We start from the raw sequence: 20,193 nt of genomic DNA, 5'->3' as shown, positions 1-20,193 counted from the left end.
CAAGAAAACAAACCACTCCAAAAACAATCCATTCTATATCTAAGCACAAAACTAGAAGATTTAACCTCTTGAAGAAAGAATACATCCAACTTTGTTTTGCTTGGGACATCATTCACAAGCACTTCTTCTACTCAGAAAAAGTCATCACTCTCACATTCCATGAAAACAAGGAAGGAGAGTATTAAGGTTAAGATGGATCTATGCTAGTTTAATAGTTTGGAAGGAAAGGTAGTATTAATATGGAATGAAACCTAGAATTAAATTTTTTCTACACTGGTACATAGATCTTTGAACAATACCCCCACAAAGCCATAGTTCATATTATATACTTCTAACATCATATGCAAACATAGATCTTTCAACAATGCCCCACAAAACCATAGTTCATATTATGTACTTCTAAATCATATGGGAACGTTATGGTCTTTCAAATTTAATCATGATTTTTTGTACCTCTGTAAAATGTAGTGGTAGAAGTGTGCAGTTATTCAAAGAGAGAATGTATGAATTTATGGAACTAGGCAGTGGTTACCTAGTGTATAAATAATAATCATTAATCATCCTAGAAAAGATTGATGCAATACTGTATAGGGGTGACCTGCTATAATTGTATGCAGGTCAAAGTTATATGGTGTGGTGGCAGCCTACTTTGGATAGGTCAGCCCTCGTAAATACATATATATCCCGATTAATGTTTTTTTATTATTTATTTATGTGTCTTGCTTATGTCAAAACTATAACAAATCTCCCACCTTCAAGAGACTTATTCACCCAAGTGAGTCAAATTTCTCTTTTGGAGGAGGATGATTTAAAGTAACTTGTTTTATCCTTTACAAAGGGTTCTACAATATCATGGGAATGCTTTGTACAACTATACTTGTAGGTAGATAATTGATTTATTTGGGTATATACTTTGTCTTTTAAGTTGGAAAGAGTTTTTTTGTGTAATTTGGCCCTATATTTATGTTGCCTAATTTGATTTTCAACTGAACTCTTAAAGAGACCTTTCTTCAATTTGTAAGCCAATTTGTGGATTTTGTTGTTTATAATGTCCCATGGTGGGCTTTATTTTTATGGAAATGTCAAGTATAGTCATTTGGCCAAGCTACTTGATGATTCACTCCACCTGCCATCATGGTGATTCTCGAAGGAATGAGTCTTGCCATTTTTGTGATACTAGCAAAATTTGTCATTCTGCTGCTTTGAATACTTGCAGAGGTTCATAACAAAGACCACTAATGTGCTTCCACATTTTGTTCTCAGGAATGCATAATGGTTTTAAGCTTTCAGTGGCAATTTTTACGCAAGGGCTAGTGGAAGGCCCTTGATATTGAAGATCCTGCACCAATTCATAGTCAACAGGTTTGCCAATTTATTAAAAACGTTCATATTTTGGCAAAATTTAACGACCTGCCATATCAGGGCTGGACCTAATTTTGTCATGACTGGAGCTTGGGAATTTGATCCGGGCATTATTATATGACAAATATGGCCACAATATGTCAGATGCCAAGGTACAAATTACGCTAGTTTCTCATAAAATTCACAAAACCTCCTGCATATAGGTGAGAGGTGAGAAGCGGAGATATTGCAAGATTCAAGCAGGGAAAACTTAATAAAGAATTTTATCAGTTTTTGCACTGGCAATTTGTTTCCTGAATTTAATTGTTGCCTTGCGAATGGGATAAGAATGAGTGCAGCAATAATCTCCTTGCTCATACGGTTGCTCAAGCAAGATATATTGTTTTTATATTTTTAAAATTGCCAATCAGGACTAATATTTTCTTATTATTTTGATTTTGAGTTGTCAAAGATCACGGCTCGATCAAATGCAACTCCCTGTATAGTATGCATTAACTTTCTCACCATGGTCTAGGAAGTCTGCACCAACTTCAACCTTGCCTCTGGTGCTGGGGTTGTGCCAACCCACAGTCACAACATTCTGACTTCATCATTTATAAAATATTTTTCCTAGAAAGGACATAATTTACAATGAATACCCCTACTAACTATGAGGCCACAAATCGTATAACTTTCACTCTCCAACTCAACAATCTTTCACAATTTTCGGAAGCTTTTGGAAATCATCGCATTCAAAACAACAAATTCAACCCACACGAAACCCCATTCAAATTGAATTTTACCAAATGTCAACTGAATTTAATGAACTGCTCTTTACGCCCAAAATTGGAATCGGGCATTGGCTCTACACTACAATTTGGCAATCTAACATCAAACAAACAAGAACCATGGACAGATACCTCACCGTGGGATTTGCATCGACTCTGAAGACAGTACAGCATTAAGCTATTAAGAATGCTTATTGATTTGCATGTCTGTGTGATACCACTTCAAACGGTGCAAATGCTGAGCTGAATTAGAAAGTAGAAAACCAACTCTTCTGGGCAAACTCTTTTGTCTTCTTCCTCAAGCCCACGAGAATCAGAAGATGATTTAGATATAAGGCACATAATTGAAAATATAGGTAAAAATTACTCAGAGAAATTACAATCCATCTCCCTAATTTAAAATTATATATGTAAATTAAATTGACAAATTAAATATGAAAGTTTACATATTACTAAATATAAGAAGATTTAAGATTTGTATATACATGCTCTAAAGTTCAGAATGAAATTTTCCTTAAGCGAATATTCTAATCTCGGACCCAATTCAATGACAACCTTCATGACTATGTCCATCTATTTTGGAAAAAAAATTAGCGATACATAGATTACTTAAGATACAAGAAAGCATAATTAATGCATAAGTTTTGTAATACATGAAAGGATAAATATTGTATATTTGTTACTTTTTAATTGGGTATAAAAATTATGTTAGTATGATAAAATTGTATTTTTTATTTATAAATTTAAATATAGAAAGTCGCATTTGTAATACTAGTAATAAAAATTAAATTAAAAATTTGATTTTTAATGAAAATAAATTAGAAAAGTTATAAAAGGTTGATTTTTTATTTTTTTCAAAGTTGTTTATTGTATGTCTACGGGGTTTTGGATAGACCGTGATGTGCTTTCTTAAGGCATTCATTGATGTGAAGTTATCAGTTGAATTCTTCCACTCGATCAAGGTGATATATTGGACATGATAAAGATGTAGTCCTACCAAGGTTACAAAAAAAATATTGAATAACAATAGATATATGATAAAGGTATTTTGTTAAGAAATATCATTATTGTTGTAGAAAAATAAAAAAACTAATACACAAGAATAAATAAATTTACTAAATGATGTCACATTTTCCTTTATATGATATAAAAATAATATCCACACAACTTTTTGTCCATGATCACTATTCATTATCACTCTCTATATTAACTAATCCTTTTTTAGTTACTTTTCTCTCTTTTATTAAAATTTTAACCTGTTTTCGGTGAAAAGGAAAGAAGATGGACCGTTTGATTCTAGTTCGTTGCTCAGGCCTATGGGTCTGTTTCTGGGAAAACTAGTGTCTTTTCAATCAACTAGCCCTCTAGGTTTGGCAGCTACCCTAGAAACAACAGTTTAAAGTAATTCAACGATTTCTTCTATGCACAATAGATAAGAGAAAGATGAGGGGACCAACCTGGAGCTTCCGCTTAATCCCTTGCTTGATCTCTCTCCCCCTTGACAGAGCTTGTAACTCCTCTCCGTACTTATCTCGCTTGGAGAGTACCTGTAGAAACACAGTAACAAAGAACCATCAAAGCATCTTGATCTATTATAACATAAACACTACAGAATCAGATATATAATGAACATACAATAGCATTCACAAATGATAACATTCACAATTGCACAATCATATGGAAGAAAACTTGAAGAACTTTATTAAATAGAAGGGAGAATTACAACCCAGTTGTCTGATCTAGCATCATCCTCCCAACATCAAACCATCTGTATAGGTGTCTGAAGGGGTTGGTGATCCGGATTTAAACAGGAACGCAATAAAACACAGAGATAACCATAAACATAGATATGCAGCGGAAATAATACTTCACTTCATTAATGTAAAATACTGAAATATGCTTACAAACAGTAATGGAGATAAACCAGCTAGGGCGATGGTAGCTTATCTCTAAGAAGAGATGTGGTGACTACATGCCTCTGAACTGTCTTACAATGAGGCTCGAAGGCCTATTTATTGTTGAGAAACAATGGAAAACCCTTAACATTCCAAAACCTAACCCTAGAAGATGAAACGCCAAACTATGGGCCCTGTTTGGGTAAATTGGTACATCAACTTCCCGGGGTCGTAACTTTGGCATACGATCTCCGTTTGACGCGTACAATGGCTCGTTAGAAAGATCTATCCGAGCACTACCACTTTGGGAGGCAACATGGGTCATGGGTCCATGGACCCATGTTGCCCCAGATTTCCCAAAAAAACGTCGTTTAGGGCCTCAAAACGGCACTGGAAGTTCAGGACCCGAAAAACTGTTAAAAATAGTAAGTTGTGCTACAATTAAGGAAACTGAAAATGCTGAGAAAAACAATGGTGGGGGTCCAGGGGGACTTGGCAGGTGGCCACCAAGATCCACCTGGATCATTCCTCCCCCCTTAGGAAGCAATGGTCCCCATTGCGTTGAGTTCCTTCATGAGATGAGGAAACTTTTGCTGAACTTGGTCATTGGTGAGCCACTTGCCCTGGTGAAGGAGTTGGCCTGCTTTGACAACTCGATACAGTTGGATATTCTGTTGGCGAGTGTTCTTGATCTGTGTGTCCATGATCTGATCAGTTGCAGCCCGTTCCATGCAATCTGGATTTAATTCTGTGGGTGTGAGCTGTTCTGCAATTTCGGATGTGTCTAGCAATGGTGGAAAGTATGGCCGAAGGCGGTCCACATTGAACACTGGGTGTAGGCCAAGGAATGGGGGAATGTTGAGCTCAAATGAATTGTCCCCCACAGCCTTATTAATGGTGTAAGGACCATATCGAAGTGGTCTCAGTTTCCGAAAGGCTCCAGTAAGGCGTTCCTTTTGCAAATGCAACCAGACTTTGTCGCCCACCTGAAACTTGTGTGGCACCCGATGTTGATCATGTCGCTGCTTGTACTTGGCATTTGATTTTTCCAGAATGTCATGGACCTGCTGGCGAATATGTTGGATGTGCTCAATGAAGCTGGTTGCCTTATCTGTTTCGGACTGGACATGAGTCGAATCTGTGTAAGTAGCTGCAAGTGGCATGGCCACATCAATGGGGCATAGTGGTTGGAATCCCAAGCCCACCTGAAAAGGGCTGTGGCCAGTCGAGTTGTGAAGAGCTCGGTTGTAGCTGTGTTGAACATAGGGGAGGCTCTCATCCCATGTGCGTGGATGCTTTGAGTTGTACATGCGCAGAATGTGTACAATCATCCGATTGACAACCTCTATCTGGCCATCAGTTTGAGGATGGAAGGTTGTGGACTTAGTGAGTTTGGTGTCCAGCATTGACCAGAGACTGGACCAAAATGTACTGAGGAACCAACTGTCCCGATCTAAGATGATAGACTGTGGGATCCCAAAGTGCACCCACACTCGTTCAAAGAAGAGTTTAGCAGTGGCTTCTGCTGTGATATTCTTCTTGCAGGCCGCCATAATGGCCATCTTCGAGAACCTGTCGACGACCACAAAAACACAATCATTTCCATGCTTAGTGGAAGGAAGGCCTGACATGTAATCCATGGAGATGGATTCCCAAGGTCGACTAGGGGTAGGCAACGGGGTATAGAGGCCTTGCTTCTTGATGGTTGGTTTGGCAATGGCACAGGCAGTACATGATCTGATGTACTTCCCGACATCCTGTCGAAGATTTGGCCAATAGAAATACTTTTGCAGTACTGCCACCGTTTTCTCAACCCCGAAATGCCCAGCAGCCCGACTGTAGTGTGCTTCCCAAATCATCTTGGCACGCTCGCTTGAAGGAACACAAAGGTGACCCAGGTGGCATAACAGGGCACCTTGGAGGTGAAAATCTGGAACATGCTGACCCCCCAAGAGTGTCTGGTATGTGTGGCCAAATTCTGGGTCACTTTTGTAGAGAAGTGGCCAATCAGAAGTCTCGTGCCCACAAGAGTTGAGCACAGTGGTTAACGCCATGATTGGTGGTCGACTGAGGCAATTTGCAACATTATTGGTGCTACCCTTCTTATACTTGATATTCAAATGGAACTGTTGCAGATATGTAGACCACTTCTGATGGCGATCATTCTGCAATTTCCCTTGGGTCTGTATGAACTGCAGGGGTCGGTGGTCTATGTGGATGACCGTTTCCTTCCCCAAAATGTAATGCTTCCATTGTCAGTAGGCCTGCACAATGGAATACATCTCTTTATCATAAGTGGGATACTTCCGGACTGTGTCTGAAAGTGTTTCACTGTGATATGCCACTGGATGCCTGTGTTGAGTAAGGACTGCCCCAATAGCATAGTCAGAGGCATCTGTCTCGACCTCAAATGGTTGTTGTAAATCTGGTAACGCGAGAACTGGTGCCGTGCAGAGGCGATCTTTCAACTCTATGAATGCCTTCTATTGAGATTCAAACCAAAAAGAATTTCACTTTCGCTCCTCCCTTGGTGACTTGACTCAAGGGCCAAGTGATATGAGAAAACCCCAACACGAACCTGCGGTAGAAGTTGGCAAGACCTAGAAAGTTGCGGAGCTCTGTCAGAGTGGTCGGAGATGGCCAATCTCGAATGACTTGGATCTTGGCCGGATCCACATGCACCCCCTGTTCATCAATAATGTATCCCAGATACTGAACCTGGGTCATGCCAAAAGTGCATTTCTCCAAATTAGCACATAGCTTGTGTTGCCGCAGTGTTTGAAGAACCTGTCGGATGTGGTGGAGGTGCTCTTCCCAACTCTGGCTGAAGATCAGAATGTCATCCAAGTATACCACTACAAATGAGTTGGTGAATGGCCGCAAGATGTCATCCATTAGCCTCATGAAGGTTGCAGGAGCATTCGTCAATCCGAAAGGCATAACCAACCATTCGAAGAGGCCCTCCTTGGCTTTGAAGGCAGTCTTCCACACATCAGAGGGTTCGATTGGTACCTGGTGATATCCTAACTTCAGATCGATCTTGCTGAATTATTTTGCCCCCTTTAGTTGGTCTAAGAGGTCATCAATCCGTGGGATCGGGTACCTATTACGGACAGTGATCTTGTTCAACGTCCGATAGTCAATACAGAGTCTCCAAGTCCCATCCTTCTTCTGTACCAACACGATCGGGCTCCCACAAGGCGATGAACTCGGACGGATGTGACCTTTCTGTAGCAGCTCCTGAATCTGCCTCTTGATTTCATCGTTCTCTAGAACGGAGTACCGATAAATTGGTCCATTGGGTAGCGGCGCACCTGGGGTTAGATCGATGGAGTGCTTGACCTGACAGTGCAGAGGAACCCCTGCGGGGGAGGTGAAGATGTCCTCGTACTCCTTCATGACCTTATCCATCTGTAGTTGTCGTGCGGAGGGGTCCTGTCTGGAGGTTGTGGCCACCATCTTCTTCTTTCCTTGAGGGCGTATCATCAGGAAAACAAATTTCCCAGTCTTGGAAATGAGCTTACTGCATTGTTTTGCAGTAATCAAAGAGATGGCGGTAGGCGGTGCTACCTCTGGTATCCTGTACAACTTATTCCCCAATGTAACAATAACAGCCCGGGGCCTTGATTCATACACAGCATGTCGCTTCCACAAGTATGGTTGTCCTAATAATACATCACAAACTTCAAGGGGAGCAATGTCACACAATACCTCATCCGTGAAGGGCTTGATGTTGTACGAAAGGTGACACTGCTGGCTCACGCGAAGATCCCGTCCTTGGTGAAGCCACCCGATGGTGTATGGTTGTGGATGTGCTGTGGTCGGTAAGCCCAACCGCTTCACGACCTCTGCCAAAATGAGGTTCTTTTGGCTCCCGCTATCGACAATGAACTGTAGCGGGGAGCCCTTTACCCACATTTGGGAGTGGAAGAGACGCTCCTCCTCCTTTGGATCTTCGGGTTCATTTTTCTGGATCTTGGCGGTAGCAACAGTGGCATTGGGATCCGCGTCAATGATCTGCTTCCCTTTTTCATTCCCCTTGTCGGGTTCTGACTCAGAGTCGGAACATGCATCTGATTCTGGAACCTTTAGCTCGGCCACCAGTGACTACTTGGCCCAACACTCACTGGTGTTGTGAGTGGAGCTCTTATGGAACTCACACCATTTTCCCGTGTCCTTCTTTGTCTTCGCGGCGCTGTTCTTTGCTTGCAGCTTTGGCGGGTTGTCTTGGGTTGCCCCGCCTTGGCTTTGTCCTTTGTTCTGTGTTTTAGGGGCACCTTTCCCTTGCTTCAAATTCGCAGATCCAAAGTCTCGCTTCTTTTGTTTAAACTTCTACTCGACCTTGACGGCATATCGGTACGCTATGCCGAGCGAGGAGATGTTCAAGAATTGTATTTCTTCTTGGATGTACTTATGCAGGCAACCGCGGTATTTGAGTATCAAATGCTGCTCCGTATCCTTGATACCCAACTTTGTGCGAAGGGTATGGAAAAGATTGGTGAACTCCGGCACGTCTTGGTCCCTTCCCTGCCACAGCGTGGTCCATTTTATGTATTCATCCTCATAGCTTCCGACAGGGTAGTACTGCTCCTTGATGGCATCCCGGAATGAATTCCAGGTGGGTGCGACTGAAAATAGTGAGTCGGTATTTTCATCCTTCTGCTCGCAGTAGGTTTCCCACCAGTCCTTGACGTGGGGGGCTGCTTTGAGAAGAGCGAAAACAATCTTTTCCCGACTTGAAAATTCATGAACAGAAAAATAACCCTCCAGCAAATTTAACCATTTATCTACGGCATCTGCGTCTATCTGACCCTCAAATATGGGGATTTCAAAATTAACTTGTACCTTAAAGGGCGTGGTGTTTCCAGAGTAGCTACTGGAAGCCGATGCGTCGCTTTCGAGTAGCCGCTGAAGGATTTGGGCAAAATTGTCCATCATCGCGTTTCGTTGTCGCTCGAGGGCTTCTTCGAGCAAGATTTTGATAGGATCTCCTGCCCCCTCGTCTTTCTTCTCATCCGCCATAGGAGGCCATCGGGATTTGTGAGGCTGGTCTTGCAAAGGTTCGACCAGTTCAAGCCCTAACTCCTTATATCCCGACCTCGTTGGGGACATGCAAAGAAAAACAGAGAAAAAGCAGACCGCTCTGATACCACTGATCCGGATTTAAACAGGAATGCAATAAAACACAGAGATAACCATAAACATAGATATGCAGCGGAAATAATACTTCACTTCATTAATGTAAAATACTGAAATATGCTTACAAACAGTAATGGAAATAAACCAGCTAGGGCGATGGTAGCTTATCTCTGAGAAGAGATGTGGTGGCTACATGCCTCTGAACTATCTTACAATGAGGCTCGAAGGCCTATTTATTGTTGAGAAACAATGGAAAACCCTTAACATTCCAAAACCTAACCCTAGAAGATGAAACGCCAAACTATGGGCCATGTTTGGGTGAATTGGTACATCAACTTCCCGGGGTCGTAACTTTGGCATACGATCTCCGTTTGACGCGTACAATAGCTCGTTAGAAAGATCTATCCGAGCACTACCACTTTGGGAGGCAACATGGACATGGGCGCCCCAGATTTCCCAAAAAATGTCGTTTAGGGCCTCAAAACGGCTCCGGAAGTTCAGGACCCGAAAAACTGCTAAAAATAGTAAGTTGTGCTACAATTAAGGAAACTAAAAATGCTGAGAAAAACAATGGTGGGGGTCCAGGTGGACTTGGCAGGTGGCCACCAAGATCCACCTGGATCAGTTGGGAAGGGAGACAAGGAGCAAACTGCTCAAGACAAGTAAGCATAGCCCCATGGGTAGGGAGAAACGAGGAACGATGGTGATGATCAAACCAGGGGGGTTCCTCAGAAGACATAGTCTCAATAATCGCTTCATCAGAAGGAAAGGTTTCCTGTAAGGGGTCCGAAGAAGCGCCATCTCCAAGCCAAGGGGATTGGACGTACGAGTCGAGAGCCCTACTTGAAGCAGTAGGTTCAGAAAATGAAGCCGATGCAGAAACAATTTCGACGTAGTTGAGCTCGGCAGGACTCAATGGCATAACATCACCCCAAGATTCTATTTGATCAGCGGGAGGAAGAACCCACGGATCAGAACGAACCGAAATCATATTGATGGGAGCGATGTTTGGAGGTGGGAGTGAAAAAACACCCATAAGGGCAGGATCTTTAAAAAGTCCAGCACCCACACTCTCATACGGAACAGAGGTATGCTCCACAAAAGGCACGTTGCCATCGGAAGAAGAAGAGGCGAAGAAGGACAGCTGGTCTACCGTGACAATCTTCCCTTGATGAGGGAAACGAAGAACACGAAATAGAGATGAGGCCACGGCTCGCATGGCATAGGTCCAGCTTCGTCCTAAGAGGAGGTTGTAAGTCAAATTGGCATCAACAACTTCGACCTCAACTTCGACCATCTTCCCTTCCAGAGTAATAGGCAGACATGGGAGTATACCGTAAGGACGGGAATCTCTCCCATCGAAGGCTTCCAAGGTATTGGGAGACTGGCTCAGGGTTGGAGAACCGATAGCCTTCCAACAAGCAACAGACATGATGCAAGTAGAAGCGCCTTCATCAATAACAGTACAGTGAATAGTCTTAGAATTGATGATGACTTGAATAAGAAAGGCTATTTGGTGAGGTAGTCTTGGTACATGATTTTCCAGATCAAAAGTGATCAATTCCGAGTCAGCCGGGTCAATGCCACCGATGGCCGATAGCAACGACTTCCTCTGGGAGGGACAACTCTGGAGGACTTCTAATGCGGACATAGCTGAAGGAGCTTGGGCTAAGTCCTCAACGATGCTATAATGTTGAGCAGCACAAGCATTAGGGTTGTAAGAAGACTTCCGGAGTACTCCTTTAGGAGGAGGTCGAATGACCGTCTCAGTACTAGGTCGCTCGATATGGAGCGGACCCGAACTGGACGGAGGAACACTAGAGGGGACCTCAGTTTCCTTCCCGGCGGGTGAAGGATACTCTTTTGACCGTGTACTGATATGGATGGGGATCGTCCCAGCCATAAAAACTTGAGAGCCAAAGGGAGAAGAGGATTGAGAAGGATCAGCGACCATTTGAGTCTGCTGGGAGGGAAAAGGCTCTTTGAGCACAGCAGGAGTCCCAGGGGCACCTTTTAACAAACGACTAACCTCAGAACGCCTCGGGCAGTCTTTAGTATAGTGATCCTCGTCGCAAATAAGACAAGGATACTTAGGTTTGCGCTTGGCACCTTCCTCGGCCAGAGGCTTAGGGGGATCCTGCTTAGGTTGATCGGCTTTATTCTTTCCTTTTCCCTTCTTCTTACCTTTCGAGGTTTTGTCCGCCGAGGTGGACTGAACGACGTTAACCTCAGAAGTCTTACCAGAATTAGATGAAGCCTGGGAAGCATTTTCATTTGGAGCATTATATTTTTGCTTCGCAGGGTTGGCGGGAGCTTTTCGAGAGGATGCGTTAACGGAACCTATGACACCATCAACGGATGGTGTTGACGGAGCTTGGGAAGTTCCGGGTCACGGAGCATCCGGCAAAATATCATATAACATACCAAACTGGGAGTAAACCAAGTCAAGGTACTGAGCATGCGCAATGGCCTGCTCTTCAGTTACACATGCCCCCATAGCAATGTCCCGGGCTATCAGACCGACAAACGAGGTCGTAAACCAGTCGGTCAGAAGCTGGTCGGGGATCTAGAACTTAATTAAACGGCGACGACGTCTCCATTCATGGATGTGATCAGAGATATGCGTAGCCATGTTCTGTTTCAAAGATGTTAGGAGGTGTGTGCCCGTTTCATATCGAATTGACAACTGAAAATGAGTTAAAAATGCCATAGCCAGTGAGTTAAAGTCCTGAAAAGTTCCACGAGCTAACTCAATATACCATTTGGCAGCAGAGCCAGTGAGAGTCTGTTGAAATAGGCGGAGCCGGATTGAATCATCAAGCCATGAATTCGACGAACACCATAGGTGATAGGTCATGACATGAGCTTGGGGATCTTCTCTAGCTTTACCATCGAATTTGGGACAATCACCAGGAATCTTAGTTGGAACCGGTGGCCAATACGGATTATGAAGAATAGGATCATTAGTCAGTTTAGACACGTCCGGTAATTCCAACGTCGCCAAAAAGGGTAATTGAGGGTTGAAGGACATCTGAGGCCGCGGATAAGAAACAGCACCAGAGTTCCATCCAGTTCCCTGTTGCCCCCATTGATTTTGTCCAGACGGATTTGGCCCGTAGGGATTTTGTCCATAGGGGTTATAGCTGTAACTGGATGGTTGACCCTGGATTTGACCCCCTGCATTCCACTGATTACCAACTTGACCCACAGGAGCAACATATGGCTGCTGAAAATTCTGATAAGGGTTAACCTGTGGTTGTTGATAATTTTGGTATGGGGCAAATTGAGTTTGCCCTTGGGGTTGCTGAAAACTATAAGGCGGCTGGGCTCCAAACTGGGCCTGGGAGCTAGGTTGCGCTTGATAAACAGGTTGGGTTTGGGGCCCAACTTGAGCTTGAAGACCGGATTGGATCTGGAGCCCAGTCTGGGGCTGAAAACCGGGTGGGGCTTGAGAAGCAATGAGCGTTTGAGCGCCCGGTTGAGTAGTCCCAGATGGATGTCCTTGGGAGAACTGAGGCTGAGCCATCTGGCTAGAAGGTTGACCTGGTTGAGATTGAGGTTGACCCATTTGCCCAGAAGGTTGAGCTTGCTGGGTATTGGGTTGACCTTGCACAACTGAGGGTTGTCCTGACTGGCCGGATGGCTGAGCAGACTAGACAGTTGGTTGGCCTGGTTGGATTTGAGGCTGACCAATTTGTCCAGATGGTTGACTAGGCTGGACAGTGGGTTGGCCTTGCTGAACGTGAGGCTGACCGACTTGCCCAGAAGGGTAGCCTTGCTGGATACCGGGTTGGCCTTGTTGTATGTAAGGTTGTCCTGGATTACCAGAAGGTTGCCTGAAGTAGGTAAAAGATGAACCACCAAAGGCCGAAGGTTGTCCCTGGAAGGGTTGTCCTTGTGGGCCGCCAGGTTGCCCTGGATAAGGTTGTCCGTAATACGACTATCCATGAGGGGGCTGCCCGTAAGACGACTGACCTTGATAGGGTGGTCCTTGAAGATTTGAAAGCGGTGCTTGGCCACCATGATAAGCGGTGGTGCCCCAAGCAACAGACAACGAAACCGAGACCTCAACCGTAGGTTGAGATGGCATAGGTCCGGGGTAATAAATATGAGCTCCTCGAGAATCATAATAATGAAACGGATTTTGTGGATCCAGATTCTGAAGAGCTTGTATATATTGATCATATGCCCCCCCTGCTGGAATGGAACCAGAAGAAGGTGGGGCACTTAGTGTAGGATTAACAACTCCTGTTGTTGGGCCACTATTGGTAGGACCAGCAGAAGGCCCAGCAATAGTAGTCACCACTGAAGAAGCAGTGACGGCACTGACAACAGGGGTTGAAGAAGCCACACAAACGGTTGGAATAGTCGGAACAGATGTGACAGTCACATTGTGAATCTGGGGTGTAAAAGGCTCCGAAGTCGGAGCGACAGTACGAGACCATATGGAACTCGAAAGGGGAGATCTAGAACCGATGATATCCGCCAAAGCATTATAGCGTAAAGGCAACGAGACACCAAGGGAAGTGACACGGAAGGGCGAAGTTTCTGTAGGCATAGGTATTTCACCTCCTACCACAAAGGATTCTTCACCGGAGACGGGGGTCGTCTCATCCATGTCAGAGGAAGACATCGGGACCGAAACACCAGGAGGAGTAACGGGAAAGTCTTCTTCGGAAGGCTCCCAAATGGGGTTCCAACGAATGTCGTAAGACTCGTCCTCTGGAGCGCGAGAGTTAAGCAGTTGGATACTCGGGATAACAGGAAGAGTATCACTAACAACTGGTACCTCGGAAGTGACAGAAGATGGAGATCCTTGGTCACTTGGAACGGGAGATGGGATCGGTGATTCCACTAGGATGATTCAATTCAAAATCCTAGGAAAACTAATGAGTAAGGAAAGAACCCTACGCAAACTAAAATGCAAACAAGATCTAACAGGGTAAATGTGAACGTGGCCAAATAAATTTTAAGACACAGGAACAGAACTTGACCTTTTCATCTTTAAAGAGTCGAGAAAAGGACGAAAAGATGACTCTAGTCACCTTCGAATATTTAATGAGCCTGAAAGGACAAGTGCTCAGATGGACCTTTTCTTTTAAGGAGTCCAAAAAGGAACGAAAGTGACTACTCTGGAGAACTAGGAAAAAGGTTTACCAAACAACCCGTAAAACTGCATATACACCTTGGCAATCATATGAAAACCAAGGACTTTCCGTACGACAGTCAATCTTCCCGAATGCTGTGTTCGGTGCATTACGGTTTGCAAGGTGGCAGACACGGCTTCCTAAGGATATAGGATGATAACCTAGTGGGGTCTCCCAACATATACTCGACGGTACTGGGAGCGCAAGTCCGTGCTAGCAGCTATTGGATCACAGAAGGAGGAATCACCCAACCTTAAGTGAAAACAATAGAGACTAGGTTTAACGACACCGGAGCACGTCTCTAGCCTAGACCTCTAAATAATGTGCATTATGTTCCAATGCGTTGTTAGGTTTATTCAGTTCATTTTAGAGTTGATCTTGAATTATGTTTCAATTTCCAGGCCTTACCGTATGTATATCAAAACCTAGGATGCAACTAGAATGAATAAAGCATCTTTCATTTCGATGAACTCCTACTTACAGAAGGGTAGAGAGATCATTCCCAAACCAAGACAAAACCAAGATCAGCAAATGCAGTCACTCAAGAGACACAATGTATAAACACATCAATCCCTACAGTGCATTGATACTACTAATGAGAGATTTAAAATTTGCCTTCTAATTTTTCAAACATGAAAAACTTGGAATGCAAAATACACTTTCACTTTCGCATACTAATGAATGCAATCTTTTGATTTTGATAGCTTTGAATTCTAAAGAAACAAACAAGCAAGCGTGAAACTGATTGATCCAAACAATTGTAATCTATGTCTGGTAGTGAAACAATCGAATCAATATGGAAATTGGTTCAACAAATAACACTAAACATCAATCAGCAAGAAACAAGCGATGGAAAAACTTCAAGCACACCAACAGGAGGGTTGCGGATGAATCTTGAACAGACAAGTAACCAAGCCAAATAATTCAAAACTTGAAAAACCAGGTCACAAAGCCAAAAAATACAAGATTCACTTCAATGAAACCGAAAAGTGAGCACCTTAACTAAAAGCAATTAAAACAAGCTAATAGATAAGAGAAAGGTGACAAGGGATTAACCAGACTGATGAATTCAGGAGGCAGAATTGAAAAAAATAATTCTACAGGAATCGTCGCGGGTGTAACACAAGCAACTAGTGCCGATCAGCCACTAGCCGTAGCAACAGAGCGACGTCGTCGCAAAAGTACACGTCTTTCACGCGACGGGCTGATTTCAGGAGTCGTCGCGACTGTGTGACAGGATTCAGCGACGCACAGACTTACAAAACAGAGACAACGCGACGTCGGCGCGACTGTTTAAATTTTTTCAGCGACGAACTAAAAAACAATGAAAGGAAAATAAAAACTCCCAAACAAAGACCAGTCTATCATTATAGGCAACAAAGGGATTTCCCAGATTGACCCAGGTAACCCAGAAGACTGATGGTTCAATCCCAAAATCCAAAAGACATTGACTCAAAATCAAGCAAAAGCAAACAAGAGAAAAACATAGGACAGACTCCCCAGCGGAGTCGCCAACTTGTGATGCAGGAAAGTGTTCCCTCTGCGGACAGAGGCAACCCCTCTAGCCCTAGAGTGGGTCTAGTCACAGCAAAGACAGATCAACAATTGATTTCCTTAAACAGTCATCGTTGGAGGCCTACCTCAAACTGGTGGTCGATGAAGTTCCGTTGCATTGTTCCAGCTTCCGTTTCCTTCTCCTCAATGAGTGATCAACCTGAAACAATGCAAAGAAAATACAACAAAGCACGTAACCGAAAAACAACAATGATCTATTTACTCACAAAGTCAAGAAGTCATGAGCTATCAAGTAAATTACATACAAGACATAGGAAAACATCATTGATTGTATTAATAATGAATTGAGAGCAAGCTTACAACCAAGTCTTGACGTCACAAGCCTTCTCAGAGGATCCAGCTAGTATGTTTCTCAAGCATTCACTCTTCAAGGATGAATCTCCCAACATACAATGTCTCTCTCTCACTCATAAGCTTTAACACAAAGTTAAGGGCACTCCACAACCTTCCACAAGCTATCAACAATCTCACACTTGTCACACCCACACCAGCTATCTATCAAACTCAAAAGCACTAGCAGCACTGCTCAACCAAAGGAATTACTAACTAGCTGATCATATCAAAGGTGAGTGCTTTAATAGGAGAAGGAGTCTCCATGAAATGTGGAAGAGAGAGCTCATCCTCAAGGAAGGTAGCACAAATGACGGAACTACCATACCAGAGGAGGAAGGGCGACCCAAACTATGCCAACAACCAGGTCTGGAGACATCTAGAAGGCCGACTGTTGAAACGAATTCGCCCAATCTGGATCGTCACGGGACATAAACTAATTACTCGCGACAGCATCGCGAGGAGGCAATGCACGCAGACTCGTCGTCGCAAGACACAACTCATAACCTCGCGCTGGGTCTAGAAATCCGACCGTCGCGGGAAACAGATGTACACCGGCGACGGAGTCATGATGAGACTGTTATGGACATGGGAACGTCGCGTATATTAAGGGTTTACTCGCGATGAGGCAGAAACTTAAGGAATGAGGGTCAATTTGCAGCAATAGAGAGCATTTGCTTAATCTTCTTGCATCAGTGGGAAGATATGAACATGTTGATTTGACACATGACACAGTAGAAGGACTGAAATGAGGACAGTGACAAATTACTGTGTAACAAATGGAGCGTTTGATTCTAGTTTGTTGCTCGGGCCTGTGGGCCTGTTTCTGGGAAAACTAGTGTCTTTTCGATCGACTAGCCCTCTAGGTTTGGCAGCTACCCTAGAAACAATAGTTTAAAGTAGTTCAACGATTTCTTCTATGCACAATAGATAAGAGAAAAATGAGGGGACCAACCTGGAGCTTCCGCTTAATCCCTTGCTTGATCTCTCTCTCCCTTGACAGAGCTTGTAACTCCTCTCCGTACTTATCTCACTTGGAGAGTACCTGTAGAAACACAGTAACAAAGAACCATCAAAGCATCTTGATCTATTATAACATAAACACTACAGAATCAGATATATAATGAACATACAATAGTATTCACAAATGATAACATTCGTAATTGCACAATCATATGGAAGAAAACTTGAAGAACTTTATTAAATAGAAGGGAGAATTACAACCCAGTTGTCTGATCCAGCATCATCCTCCCAGCATCAATCCCTCTTCACCTCATGAAATAGCAAGATCACACCAACAATACAATGCTCTTTTCTTCAAATACAAACTATCAACACTTCCTTGCAATTCACAATATTCCAGCCTCTAGATCTCTTAGATGAGGGATCCATTTATAGATGTGTGCAAGGGTGTGAGTCATCTCTAGGGTTTTGATTAGTTTCATTCCACTTGTTACAATTGGTTCCACTTGGATCTCTTACTCATCCCTAGGCGAATTCAGAGAGGCAAGTGTCATAGGAGAAGTTTCTAGAAGATTCCATGAGCAACCACCTAGCAAACTGTCTCGGACATTTGTCCATCCTCGCCCATCGCACCCTATAGAAGGCCCAAACAGTATGCATCGCACCTGGCCAGTGTAATACTCAGTATGCATCGCACCTTGCCAGTGGAGCAGTCAGTATGGTTCAGTTTAGGCCATTTCTGGATGGTTTTTCAGGTGGAACTTTTGGGGAATGATGTAATCAGATGACCATGTTCTTTTAGGGTATAAAACAACTCTTTTAGGGGTTGAAGAGCCCTATTTTATTGACATATAAGTTTGGGGTTGAAGTGCCCAAATATGTCTATAACAGTTGCCCCCTAAAGCATGAAGTCGTAAATCTTGATGTCGGGTGAAATGCTTTATCATGAGGATCCAAGGTTTTGAACTGGAAGGTGACTTGCATAAGTTACAATACAATACATCATCATAATATAATTTTCATGATCTAGCTGAGGCAGGCATTCCCATGCTCATCTTTATAAATTCATTTCATGTACATAGATCAGATGGTCGTCTGTAGATGCAGACTGGTGATTCTTCAAATGTAGAGTCATCATCCTTGGTTCGGATGACCATCTGTGCAGTGCCTTTGTACATTTGATGTTTTTATATCCCTGAATATATCGCAACCCGAATGGATGAAACTAGATCCGGGGTCTTCAAACTCGTTCAATCTTCGCCCGATGTACAAGTCAATCCATGTGAAGAGATGTTCTGAAGTCGAACATGGAAAGACATCGCCTGATTACCAGCCAATAATGTGAGTTATTAACAGGCACGAGAGGAATCACCGATAATGATAATGACCCTTAAGGTACTATAGTACAATTCACGTGGTGTGAATATATGATCTGATGTTGAACACCATGCAAAATCTTTCGGTCGAAGGCCATTAATGTCAACCTGTCGCCGAAAGTGAGAAACTTGCCATTGAGGCATGCAAGCTTCAAAGCATTGAAAGGGGTGTTTCTAAGTCAACTTCTTGGATAATGAGCTGATGTTGACAAGAAGTGACTCATTGTAGGAGGGCCTTGATGTATCCCACATCTACGACACGAAACGAAGCAAATGATTTTTGGAGGTGAAAACGATCTGACGACACAAGGTTCAGGAATGGCGGTCATGAAAAAATGAAGGTTGGAGGTATTGCAGTGGATGAGGCATTAACTGGATTGTGGTTTCTCAACTGAATGACTTCTCTTGAACATGTCGGCGACACTGAGATGGATTGGTAGCGTTAACCCCAAAATATGGATGGTGTAAAAGACCAATGGTGAGATGACTGGTGAACGGAATAACCCAACCCGACTCAATAATGGTGATGGAGTGAAAGTGTCATGTTCAAGAGCAACCTGCTACCATAAATTTCTTCAAGTTTCTTCCCTTTTTCCCCAGTCATTGCTGACCAGTACCTTTTTTTTGTTTTTTATTTTCAATTTTTAGTTTTTTCGTTTCTAGCTTTTTAGTTTTGTCTTTTCTAATTTTTAGTTTTGTCGTTTCTAACTTACGTAAAAAATGAAACTAAAAACCGAGCATAGTTCCCCCATGGTTCAAGCTTGTTAAAAAATGAACCCACCTTCAGTAAATAACCTTTGTGATTGCCATTCCATCAGCCTTTTGAACCTTGGTTGTGTACCTCTCATCACCTCCATCTCTTGGCCGATCATATGCTTCCACTTGGTTGTTTACCCTTTTTGAGGAATAGCTACGACGAGTGGTCTTATTAGCCAACCTCTTCATAGAAACCACCATGTTTTGCGAAGTTCCAAGCTTACCTGGAACCAGTTGCTACCCTAGACACCACTCGTTCCTCAAAATCGAGTCTCCTTTAAACCCTTTTCAGACTCGTTAAATATGAAAAGATTGTCGAGCACCGGCCTTTCCAGCTCGTTAAAGTGATTGGAAATGTCATCCCTCCTATATATTTTAATCTTTTTCAGACCTGAGGGATTATCTCACGAAAAAGTTCGAGCGCTTGTCTTTTTCGGCTCGTTAAAGTGATCGGAAAAGTCATCCCTTTTGTATTATTTTATCCTTCTTCAAGTTTTCTTCCATATGATTGTGCAATTGTGAATGTTATCATTTGTGAATGCTATTGTATGTTCATTATATATCTGATTCTGTAGTGTTTATGTTATAATAGATCAAGATGCTTTGATGGTTCTTTGTTACTATGTTTCTATAGGTACTCTCCAAGTGGGATAAGTACAGAGAGGAGTTACAAGCTCTGTCAAGGGGGAGAGAGATCAAGCAAGGGATTAAGTGGAAGCTCTAGGTTGGTCCCCTCATCTTTCTCTTATCTATTGTGCATAGAAGAAATCGTTGAATTACTTTAAACTGTTGTTTCTAGGGTAGCTGCCAAACCTAGAGGTCTAGTTGATCGAAAAGACACTAGTTTTCCCAAAAACAAAGTGGCAACTCCACTGGGGAATTA

General features: G+C 43.1%; 1 protein-coding gene across 5 annotated transcripts in view; it reads right to left on the bottom strand.

Moving 5' to 3' along the window:
- The window catches only part of LOC149246111 (vesicle transport protein GOT1-like), a 200,654-nt gene extending 198,191 nt beyond the window's left edge, over positions 1-2,463 (bottom strand). For all 5 annotated transcript variants that reach the window (XM_089455638.1, XM_089455637.1, XM_089455640.1 and 2 more), the window contains exon 1: positions 2,267-2,463. Coding sequence is in view for 2 of the 5 variants with exons in the window: in XM_089455639.1 (XP_089311765.1) it covers positions 2,267-2,303 (37 nt within the window). In the remaining 3 variants the exon portion in view is untranslated. The remainder of the gene's footprint in view (positions 1-2,266) is intronic.
- Positions 2,464-20,193: the final 17,730 nt, after the last annotated feature.

The sequence above is a fragment of the Pinus tabuliformis genome, chromosome 7 (assembly GCF_031772625.1).
Source record: "Pinus tabuliformis cultivar Carrire ecotype Pingquan chromosome 7, CPIR1, whole genome shotgun sequence".
Taxonomy (NCBI): Eukaryota; Viridiplantae; Streptophyta; class Pinopsida; order Pinales; family Pinaceae; genus Pinus; species Pinus tabuliformis.
This window is presented reverse-complemented; position numbering and strand designations above follow the sequence as displayed.